We start from the raw sequence: 12151 nt of genomic DNA, 5'->3' as shown, positions 1-12151 counted from the left end.
GGGAAAAGTGAGTTTTGGTTGAGTTGGGAGGGGTGAGTAGGCTTTGAGGTTTTCCCTTTCCCAGAATTGAAATGCTGATTAATTGCATTTACCTGCATTTTATACCATTTGTAGTATATCATCTTTTTATGAATTATACCATCGATTTTCCCATGAATGATTTGCAGAAAAGCAAGACGGAGTATAACACATGTAGCAGCAGCACAAGATGGAGTCATTGTTCATGATATGGAATCCAGTTGGTTCTTTTAATTCTCACATCAAACCAATTCCATTTTGTAAATGGCTTTTACCATTCACATTATCGCTGTTTTCATGATTATTTCTTATCTTCTTAGCTATACTATAAGATTCTTAAGGACAGGAACCACTTTTCATACTTCTTTGCTTAAGCTGCACTCTACTTAGTGTGGTGGTTCCTTAGACATACTCAATATTAAATAGTTATTTTAAATACTTGAAGTTCCAAAATTGGTAACTACCCAGATCCTAATTTATCTGCACTATAAAAATAATTCTTTGCTTTACAAAAGGATATAGACCTCCTTTTAAGAAAATGGTGGTGGTAAGATTATTTGTTTTATCAGAATTAAATTTACACATTTTTAGGAGCATTTTTTTGTTCCTAAAATAAAATGCAACTATAATCTTTCCAGTAAGATAGCAGTTAGGGGAACTAACCAGTTGTCCTGTACCATGGAAGTGGGGAATGGCAACGGCATTTGCCAGGCCCCAGTTATCACAACTGCAGAAGCCACTGCCTTGACCCACCTCTGCAACTTACATGTCCTTTTCAGTCTGTACTGGAGGAGGCATTGCTATGGCATTACCACTTCCAACCTGGGGCCATGGGGCATAGGGAACAGATCCCTAGGACACAGCACATACACAGTAAGCTTTTTCTTTCCTCTATACTTGTTAACAAACTGACAAATCACAGAGTTAATTACAGAATAATTTATTTTACTTCAGAATCCTACTATGTAACATTGCTACCACAAGATGTTTATAAAGCCACCATCAATCCACGAGCATCCATTGTTTCTTTATTTCATCTTTAGGGTTTAAGTTCCATAAAATATATGGGTCTTATAGGTGTTATGGTATTATGTAATCAAATAAAACTAGACTTTTCCCCATTCTTTCTTCCGCAATTCATTCCTTTTTATCTTCCCACTGATGGTCTTTGGTAACTCATGAACAAATTCCACCTATTGGTATCAAGATGGGAAAGTGTTATTCTAGCATTTTGCACCTAATAATTAAAGTGTACTAAACAACTTTCATATATGACACAAATGGTAAAATCAAGGTTCTAAATGCCTAATACTAGAATAGAAGAGCACAGAACTTGGAGTAAAACTCAGGTTCAAATTCCAGTTCTAACAGTAGCTGTCTGACCATAGGAATGTCACTTTAGATTCCCTAAACTTTGGTTTCGTCACCTGTAAAATGAGGAAAATAAGAATAACCCCCATTTGTGTAATTCTTTAAGGTTTCCAAAGCATCTTAATTATCACCAGTATCTTCCTTAAAAGGGTGTTGATTAGGTAAAGATCTATAAAGTGCTTTATAACTGTCAAACACTGAATATTCACAGTTTGAAAGGAAGGATTTGAAGTACTTTTTGGATTTGCCTTGAATTGTAGCTTGCTACAAGGCCAGTGAGCCAAATAGTATGGCAAATTGAGGCTGGGGAATGGGGAAGAGTTAAAACTATAATTTTATAGATGTTAATTCCAACTCCAAGTTGAGAATCAATTTAGGACACTGAAAAACATTTGAGCATTTGTTGTTCAGTGATGTCTAATTCTTCATGACCCCATTTGGGGTTTTCTTGGCAAGGATACTGGAGTAGTTTGCCATTTCCTCCTCCAGCTCATTTTAGAGATGAGGAAACCGAGGCAAGCAGGGTAAAATGACTTGCCCAGGGTCACATATCTAGTAAAGCATCTGAGGCTGGTTTTGAATTCAGGTCTTTCTGACTCCAGGCCCAGTACTCTATCTACTGAGCTAATATTTGAGCACACTGCTCATTTAAAAACAAAAAACAAATCCTCTCTCTCAAGACCATGGGACAGAATATCAAATAGCCCTTCAATCTAATTCAAATACTTGCCTTTCTGGGATATTTGTATGGTGCTGTAGTTCTTTTGGCATGTTCCTGGAGCTCATTTTTAATTTTTTCTGGATCATGTGACTTATAGTCAGGCTTGAGAACCACAAAGGCCTTTACTACCTTTAAAAAAAAAACGAAATTCTAAGAAACAGATCTGTTAGGTACTTATGAGTCTGCCCTGGGTTTATCTTATTTTCATTGTTTCTAACCAGAAAATGTAAGCATCTAATGGGGGAGGAATTGTGACTTTCTAGTGTGGATTTTAAGTAGTTTACAATTTACGCAGGTAAGTTGCATGTATATACTAAGTGGTATATATGAGCACAGTGGACTCTTGAGAATAATCCTGCAAACCATGTTCATGTAGGAATAGAAGGAAATGGATACTGCAAAGATTCCAAAATCTAGTTCCCACCCCATCATATAATACCGTATTGGGGGTGAACAGAGGGCTGCAGCTCTGGTGAAGACTGCTTGCCCTCTGTTGTGAGTCCTATTTCTTTTTAAATGGAGAAGGCTTAAAAAACCAGATCTTCAAAACCCAACCTAGTTTCTAACTGACTTGAATTTTAACAAATTAATCCCTTTAGGAAATTCTGCTTAAAGGTAGTGCATTATAATACTGTTGAAAAGTATGCAGTTTGACAGCTGCAGAAATCCCAAGGCTAAGGTGATGGTGTTCTTGTACCTCTCCTCTGATTTGGTCTGGACTGCTGACCGCTGCTGACTCCAGGACTGCTGGGTGCTCAGCTAGAGCATTTTCTACATCAAAAGGACTGATTCGATATCTGAAAAGCAAAGCATTTGGTAGCACTTGATATACTTACTGCCTAGAGGAGTTGTCTAAATGGGACATATAGAGAGCAGAGAGGAAAATTACCCAGAGGATAAAATAATATCATCTGATCTTCCCATAAACCAGATATAGCCATCTTCATCCATATACCCTTTGTCACCAGTCATGTAGAAATCCCCACAGAGTGTTGAGGCTGTTTTGAGAGGCTCATCCTGGTAAACATTTAAATAGTATTGTATTAACACAACTGTAAATGTTATTTTGGGGTCTGGGTGGGTTTTAAAATATTAAAAAACGGGGGGGGGAAGACCTGACTTACTAAGGAAGTCTCAGTCAAGAAGATGCAAATGATCAGCAAGTAGAAATGAACCCCTGAATGTTAACTCCAATCCCAAATTATTGAGAATGAAATGAAAAAGGGAGAAGTCATGCAAAAAAAAAGTAAGAATTTTTTATCTACACTTTGAAGCATTTTGAGGGGTAAGCCACGGGGGTAATTATCAATAAGAGACTGAATGTTCAGAACAACAGATTAAATAAGGCCTTTGCTGGGAGAAATTTTAAAAAGTTTTCACCATGGCAGGGAAAGTCAGAGTAGAAAAGTTTCTGCCTTAAGAAGAGAACATAATAAGCAGCTAGAAATAGGATCAGATGGTAAGCATTAATTGAAAAGCAGTCTCAGTCAGGGCAGGTCTGTAGGAAGAGGTTCAGTTAAAGCACAATTTGACAGATGGAAGTTAGCAAGGATGCTTGACAATTAGTAGTTAGGTGTGTTGTTTTGAATCTTACTCTATTTTGTCATGTAATAAAATAGAGATTAATGGAAATGTGCTTTAATGTGATGAACTTGGCTTTAGGAGTTGAATGAATCATCTACTACTCTATTCCTACTTTTACCCACACATAATTACCTAACATCTGCCTAGTGCAATATTAACCAATTAACAGGAATCAGTATAGAATTTATCTTGCCACTGTCTATCTTAAATGACAATGGACATCACATGTACTATCCTTTGCAATAAGCCAAAATGAAGTTCTCAACCTAATATGCAATTAATCAACCAACAATAATTTTTTAACTGTTTATTATATGCCAGGTACTGTGTTAAGTGTTGGATACCACAGGTGACTAGGTGGCGCAGTGAATAGAGCACCAGCCCTGGAGTCAGCAGGAACTGAGTTCAAATCTGGCCTCAGATACTTAACATAAAACTAGCCGTGTACCTTGGGCAAGTCACTTAACCCAAATTGCCCTACCTTCCCCCCTCCAAAAAACAAACAAAACAAAAGTGTTGGATACCAGAGAAGGGGTTCTCTGTTATCCAGGCATAACAGGAAAGTCCTTCAGTCTGGCAGCCTAGGTGTCCTCCTTGACTCCTCAGTATCTCTCAGCCTCCATCTACAATCTGTCACCAAGGCTTGTAACCATCTCTCCAACACTTTCTAACACTGCTACCACTAGTGCAGGCCCTCATCACCTCACACCTGAACTAATGCAATAGGCTGCTGATGCGTCTACCTGCCTCAAGTTTCCCCACTCTAATGCATCCTCCAGCCAGCCATTAAAGTGATTTTCCTAAAGTACAAGTCTAGCTATAGAAACACCCACCTCACACTCACTCCCACTAAATAAAATCCATTGCCTTCCTATCACTTTCAGGATCAAATACAAAATCCTCTGCTTGGCATTCAAAACCCTTCATAACCTAAACCCTTGTAATGACAATGGGAATTTAAAGATCTTCCCTGCCCCTTAATAGGCCTAAGGGAATCTGAAGTTGGGAGTGAGAGAGAGAGGACACAGGCAAGGAGATAGCTAGGCTTGTAAGTGTTTGTTTGTGGGAAGGCTAAAGGATGGTGTGGCTCCCTGCTGTGTTATGGCGTATTAACTTCTTTGTTGCTATTTGACTTTCTGGTGTTGGAATTTGGCTTTCTGGTGTCTGAATAAATGTTTTGTCTTCTATATGGAAAGTCTGTTATATTTTCTAATTCAGAACCATGCTAGGATATTCATAGTCACCATCAGTGCTGTGAATATTGCCTTGGTGCTACAACCCTCCCCTCCCCTTTCCAGGATTCTTAATACTTTACTTGATGCCACATACTCCGATTCAGTGACACTGGCCTCCTGGCTATTCCACAAACAAGATACTCCAGGCTCTCAACTCCTGGCATTTTCTCTGGCTCTCCCTTGTGCCTGGGATATTCTCCCTCATCTCTACCTCTTGGTTTCCTTCAAGTCCCAACTAAAATATTATCTTCTAAGAAGCCTTTCCTAACCTTTCTTAATTCTAGTGCCTCCTAATTAGTTCCTATTTGTCCTGTATATCATTTATTTGTACATAGTTGTTTTCTTTTTGTCTCCTCTATTAGACTGTGACCTTCTTGAGAGCAGGAATTGTCTTTTTGTCTTTTTTTGTATCGCTAGCACTTAGCCCAGTGACTGGTGCCTAATAATGCTTATCGACTGACTTATAGACGGAGAAGAGATTTATCAGAGATATTTATTCCAGAATCACTGTGAAATGTGTCCTCTAAGGGCCTTTCTGTTTAAATCACTTTAAGACTATGACAGCAGTGTGAACTTTTTTTAGCCATCTACAGCGTGGTACACAGGAAAGGAAGTGAATTTGACTCAGACTATTTGGATCCAAATAGTGGTTGTGTCACTTTAATACCCCAGTGGACTTAGGCAAATCACAATGCCTCTATGCCTCAGTTTATTTAGGCTGTGAAATGAGGTTGGACATGACCTCTAAAGTCCCGTCCAGCTTTAAATCTTATGATCTGACAATTCACAGCTGCTGAAATATACCAAATAACTCTCATCCATGACATTAAGGGTCAGGAGTATCACAGTAAATTCTACCCATCAATCCTGTTACTAGAATCACAGCAATAGCCAATAACAAAACAGATTGGTTTGAGTTTTCTCTAACATCGTCTTAAAGGGATGCAAGTTACCAATGAAATAGCCAAAAAACTTAGAGAAGGATGAGTCCAGATAATCATAGAAAGTTGAAGCTAGAATTTCTTCATTTTATGGCTGAAGAAACTGAGGCCCAACAAGGTGAAAAAGCTTGCTCTAGTTAGTGGTAAAACCAGGGTTAGAACCCAAGTCTATCAGATCCTAAGCCTGTGTTCTTCTCAACCCCACAGCCTCCTTCATCAACCAACCAGATCATTCACCTCAGAATACTTGACCAAATGCTATAAGCATATTAGTTAAATCCAATTAATCAATCAATGATATTCTCAACCCTCCAAATAACCTCTTAAATTTTTAAACTTTCCCCACTCTGTAGTCTTTCTGCTTGTATATAACCCCATAAAGATACTTGTTAGTTCAAAATAAATATGCAGTATATCAATCACCCTCAGATTTAGCAAATTTCTAAATACTGCTGATTCCCATTGGAGGCAGGGAATGTCGATAAATTGAAGGCAGTTAAATTAAAATACAACTTGTTGTTTAAATACCATTAATATCAAAGCACATGCCAATATAATGTCACAACTTGAAGAGAATGTTAGAGATTATTTATTCTAACCCTTTCATTTTACAAAAGAGGAAGGCTCCAAGAGGAGAAGTAATTTGCCCAAGGTCACAGTGGCACAGCACAGACTAGAACCTAGGTCTCCTGAATCCCAGGCTAGTATTCTTTCTATTTTTATCTATTCTTTCTATTTCTATCTGTCTTTCTATTCTTTGCATATTACAAACAGTTGAGAAAAATAGCCCATATAATAATAGCTAGTATTTCTTTAGCATTTTAAGATTTGCAAAGCACTTTACAAATGTCTCATTATTTTATGCTTAAGTGTGAAATATACAAATTATATTAATGTTAATAATTATGTAATTATTATAATTAATATTTATATTGTTTGAAATCATTAAACTTTGAAAAATATTAAAATCATTAAATAAAATATTCCTTACAACATAACCAGCAAATAAACCAAGTGGTCGGGTAGGTAGGACTCGGATGCCAATAGTTCCTTCTTGTTTAGGGGGCAGGATGTTGCCATTTTCATCTATAATCTTGAACAAAACAGAATGGCTTCTTAATTGAATGCTTATATAAATTGTTACATTTTAAGCCCCCTTTGCTTTGGAAATACTTAAACCTTATGAATATTATGTGCTAGAGAACAGAGTCCTTCAGAAGCCCAAAATGTTCAGCTGTGCTATGGGAAGGTTGGGATGGATGTGGTTCCCCCAAATCCTTTTTCAGGTCCTGGGATTGAAAGATAGGGAGTGTGCAGGGAATAGAAGGGAGAGAGTTGTGTCTGCAGGGAGCATAAGGAAAACCTGTAGTGAGAAGTGATTAGTAATCACAGCTGATGCTTTATATGCTTTATACTATATTCCTCCAAATTTCTCCAGGCTTTGGAGAGGGCTAATTTCTTTCTCTATGTTGACCACTACCTCCAGTGGCATTCTCATGTCCTAGTTAAACTGATTGAGCTATGAATACATCCCATTCTCCATCATTTAATTCAGATGACACAAGATTATAATTATTATAAAATTGGAGGAAAAAATGGGAAAGTGAAGGGCATGTTCCAAGAAAACTGACTAGGTAGGTTGGAACTGAGTAGGAATTAGGAACATAGGGTATGCACAATGGAGTAGTAGATAAAACAGATTCTCAGATTTGGAAGGAAATTAAGTGGCCATCCAATCCAATGTATACCTCGACAAGAATCCCCTCTATAACACACCTGATAAAGTGGTCAGCCAGCCTTTGTTTGAAGGCCTCCAATGAGGAGGAATCCAACATATCCCAAAACATCTCATTCATTGATACCTATTTAGGTGGAGCTGGAAAGGCAGGCTAGGCCCAAATGGTGGAGAAGCTAAAATGCCAGGCAAATGAGTTTGGACTTGACCTATATTCCTTCTGATTGTAATGTTCACTCCAAAAGATCAAAATTTAACTTATCCTATAAGACTTACATCCTATTAACCAGGACTCAGGGGTGGCAAATCTGTGGCTTCAAGGCCACATGTGGCTCTCTAGGTCCTCAAATGTAACTTTTTGACAGCATCCAATTCACAGAACGAATTCACCAAAAAAGTTTGGATTCAGGCAAAGGGCTGCACTTGAGGATCTAGAAGGCCATATGTGACCTTGAGACCACAGGTTCCCCACTCCTGAAATAGGCATTCAGCCAACATTCACTGATTCAATACTCAAATATATATTATACATTCTCACCCTCTTGCCTTTATAGATTGTCTTCACTGATATCCTTTCTCCTCTCCTCCCGTCCACCAGTCTACCCAGTCTTCAAAACTAGCTTGTAAACCTCATAAAACCAGTTATTACTATTTGTTATACCTCCTTTTAGGCCCAAAATAAAATAATCTGTTATGATCGCTCACCTTAATCACCATATTACGTATAGAGATTGTGATACTTAGTAATGAGAATAATTACAAAACATGGGTTAAATTCAATTTCTCTGCTGCTCTGCTATACATTCTTTCCGTAAAGGATGTGCCAACCTTAACATCAAAAGCTGGAGAAGGCTTTCCCATTGAACCATGTTTAATCTTCATTCCTTTGAAAGTTCCACAGATTAGCACCTATATTTTAAAGAAAGGGAAAAAATAGGACAAACCCATATATTGATTAAAAATTATCTTTACAGTGCTAATTGGTGCTTAATCTTTTTGTGTCATGATACTCCCCCTCTGCCCCCTTTTTAAAAAAAAATTCATCATTCCATCATTATGTAAGGCTTTTAGAAGTATGACCTGCATACTTTTGTCTGGTTTATACTTGGGGTTTATACTTCTAAAGCAAATTAAGAAAAAGCAAACAAGTTTCTCACATTTAAAAAAATAGACATTTTTTCATTCAAAAAACGTTTCTAGCTATATAATGCTTTTCCTTAGGCATGCGCACGTGCACGTGTGTGTGTGTGTGTGTGTGTGTGTGTGTGTTGGATGTTTATAGTGCCTTATCAAAGCTAAGTTAGTTTGTGGAGCAAGTTTTCTTCCCATCCTTTAAAAGATTTCATAGATAATTTAGATCTCATTATTTTTACCTTGTGAGCTTGCAGTTTAGTAGAGTCTAAATTCCATAAGGCAAGGGCCTTGGTTAGCTAGGTGGCTCAGTGGAGAAAGCAGTGGGCCTCAAGTCAGGAAGACCCATGTTTAAATCCAACCTCACTTACCAGCTGTGTGACCCTGGGCAAGCCACTTAACCTCAGTTTCCTTATCTGTAAAATGAGGATAATAGTAGCAACTACCTCCTAGAGTTATTGTGAGGACTATAATGCGCTTAGCATAGTGACTGGCACATAGTACATGCTTAATATATGTTAGCCATTATTATTATTAAACTGTTTTTCCATAACTTGTACTGTATAAGAAAAAAGTTAATAAATTGTTGTTGTGCAACGATCCCACTTGTAAATATGTGTACCGTTTCTGTCTGTCCATATCCCTCATAGATGTCCAGCCCTGTCTTGTTTTTCCATTGTTCACACACTTCAGGGTTGATTGGCTCTCCGGCACTCACACAATGCTTTAGACTTTTGAACTTACAACTTCATCAAAAGAAAATGGATGAGAAGTGGAGGGGAAAAAAAGGAAAAGGGGGAATTAGGATTGTTTCTTATGCACTTTCAAAACAAGGCATATCATCTCCCTCCCTCAAATAATAACTTTAAAATATACCCTGAGCACCAAATTCAGTATTTCTAGGGTTTTGAAGTAAATAATAAATCACAATTAGTAGCAAAAAAAAATGGCATGATGTAAAAGAAAAAAAATGATGTGAATTCAGTACAAAATGTTTACCAAACTATTCTGTCCTGTAAAATACATAGTAAATTAAATCCAAGCATTCAACATGTATTAGGTACCTACTATATACACCAGCATTCTTGTCTATGTGATTGGGATCATTAATTTCTTTGAATCAAGTAGGTTAACATCTTCTTATCTGGCTCGAATCATCATTGCTAAGACCCTCCTTACATATTCTGTACTAGGGGTTATAGTGTGAGTTGTATAGAATGCAGTGTGGTCCCTGCTATGTTGCTTTTAGAAAAAAAAAAAGGGACCATTATTTCAGAGACCTATTTATCAACCCATTTGATGGTGTAATACTTGTTAGGTTTTCTTGATCATCACTTACCTGGACTCCCAATTTAGCATAAGCATCCGATAGGCAGTTGGAGGTGAACAGAAGACTGTAATGGGAAATCTGGATAGGGTCTAGATTATAGAATTAGAAAGAACCATGTAACTTCAATTTTTACAAACATTTATGTATTTGTTTTATGCACATGGCACGGAGCAGCTCAAAGGCATGTTTAATGGCAGATCCTAGCCTGATGTAATGGAAAGAAGAATCCAGGGAATTAGAAGGAAATGGAATAAGCATTTATTAAATGCCTATGTGCTTGGTACTGTGCCAAGCATTTTACAAATATTATTTATTTGATTCTCACAACTACTCTGTGAGATAGATGCTAAGACTATTTCCATTTTACACTTGAGAAAACCAAAACCAAAAGAGATCAAGTGACTTGCCTGTGATCAGATAGATATTAAGTATCTGAGACCAGATTTTAATTCAGGTCTTTCAGAAGATTTAAGTTTCAATGCCAGTTGCTTACTCCCCACCCCCCCACACACAAAGTTAGATAACTAAGATAAAGAAGGCACATGGGCTTTTGTTTCTTCATCTACAAAATACTGGGCTTAGATTTGATGATCCCTAAGCTTCCTTTTCAGTCTTACCAGTCTATAATTCTAGGTTGTAAGCTTATTTAAGAGATAAGATGTATAACACAAAAGCCACCAGCAAGAGGAAAATTCCCCCAGAACTCCATCCCAGCATCCCTGAGGGCATTTTACACCCTAGATCTGAAATGCCCTACTCTGATAGAACAAGGCCAGTCCTGCTGACCTCTGAGATCCCTTTCAGCCCCAGCATTCCCCAAGTCTTACTTTTAAGACGGAGGCTGGATCAAAACGAGGCATATAGCTTACAAACACACAAGCTCCTAAACTCCATGGAGAAAAAATACCACTCCAAGCCGATTTTGCCCAGCCCGTGTCTGACATATTCCACATTATATCGGAAGGGGTCAAATCCAGCCAATATCTGGGGAAACAAAAAGAGTAGCTGTACTTTGAGAGGCAGGGGAAAGTGAGCAAAACGGTCCCACCATTTTTGTTGTTTAGCCAATGCTCCAATCCACAAAAGAATGAAGTACCTTCCATTTATTGATAATCCTAAACCATAACTGCCATGTGTGTGTTCTGTCATTTTAGGAGAGCCAGTGGTCCCACTAGTAAAGTAGATGGTCATTGTTTCATTGTGTCTGGTCTTCACACAGCTGTGCTCATCACTTGCATGTCTGAAAAGGAAAGCCGAAGTAAGTCTGTAGATTCAGTTTGGGAAATCTTTTAGTTTAATCAAGCTGAAACCCTCCTCTATCCCATTATTGTTAAGGTATCTTTTTTCATCTAACTGAACTGGGCTGGTATCTCAAGGGCTGAATGCCATAGCTTTGGATCGTACAAAAGAGAATGTTTTTGTATGTGCTTGAAGCCTTAAATATCAAAATCAAAGACAAATTCAATTAGTTACATTAATTAAATGAGATTAAATAAAACCTTAAAAGTTCTGTCCTTTTCTTCCTTCTTGAACTTACTGCCATTTTGTTATCTTCTAATCAGTATCTGACCCTATGATAAAGTGCTTGCCCTCTGACCCCCACTGAGGGACTAGAATATGCTTTGTAGTCTAGACCTCCACAAAATCATACTTCAATAAGTCATCATAACATGGAGGTGTCCCTGGATTCTTTTTTTTTTTAAACCAGTATGTTTACTTTTATTCATCAGTCAAAAGACATGTCGTTTAAAGCAAAGACAGATGAACTAGGCCAAGTAAGAAGAGTAGCCAGATATATTTCCACCATAGGCTGGGGCACTTTTTCCCTAAATATACCATGAGTAAGGAAAATGGACAATTCATATTGATCACACTTAAGGGGTGTACACATGGGGAATACATGTGACAGGTCAGACAGGTGGAGTACCATACTTATACATACATACATATGTACTTTATATGTATGGTGAGGATACAAGTAGGTAAGGGAAAATATCTTGGAAACACATGCAACTAAGTCAGAAATTTGGAAAAAATATACATGCAGGTAATGTGTGTGATCAGGTGACATTTAAAAAATGTATT

The 12151-nt window shown here is 37.7% G+C and overlaps 1 protein-coding gene across 4 annotated transcripts in view; it reads right to left on the bottom strand.

Moving 5' to 3' along the window:
- Positions 1-942: 942 nt before the first annotated feature.
- The window catches only part of ACSM3 (acyl-CoA synthetase medium chain family member 3), a 45574-nt gene continuing 34365 nt past the window's right edge, over positions 943-12151 (bottom strand). For all 4 annotated transcript variants that reach the window (XM_069096066.1, XM_069096065.1, XM_069096067.1 and 1 more), the window contains 10 exons: positions 11163-11306; positions 10894-11050; positions 10076-10155; positions 9359-9482; positions 8434-8514; positions 6862-6963; positions 3000-3127; positions 2808-2907; positions 2120-2239; positions 943-1211 (listed from right to left, as the gene is read on the bottom strand). In XM_069096066.1, the coding sequence (XP_068952167.1) occupies positions 1125-1211; positions 2120-2239; positions 2808-2907; positions 3000-3127; positions 6862-6963; positions 8434-8514; positions 9359-9482; positions 10076-10155; positions 10894-11050; positions 11163-11306 (1123 nt within the window). In that variant the 3' untranslated portion in view covers positions 943-1124. The remainder of the gene's footprint in view (positions 1212-2119; positions 2240-2807; positions 2908-2999; positions 3128-6861; positions 6964-8433; positions 8515-9358; positions 9483-10075; positions 10156-10893; positions 11051-11162; positions 11307-12151) is intronic.

Source organism: Petaurus breviceps, unplaced genomic scaffold, assembly GCF_028583685.1.
Source record: "Petaurus breviceps papuanus isolate PSGF00001 unplaced genomic scaffold, PetGlider_PUasm1.0 229, whole genome shotgun sequence".
Lineage (NCBI taxonomy): Eukaryota > Metazoa > Chordata > Mammalia > Diprotodontia > Petauridae > Petaurus > Petaurus breviceps.
Note: the sequence above shows the minus strand (reverse complement) of the source record. Positions and strands in the feature narration are given on the sequence as shown.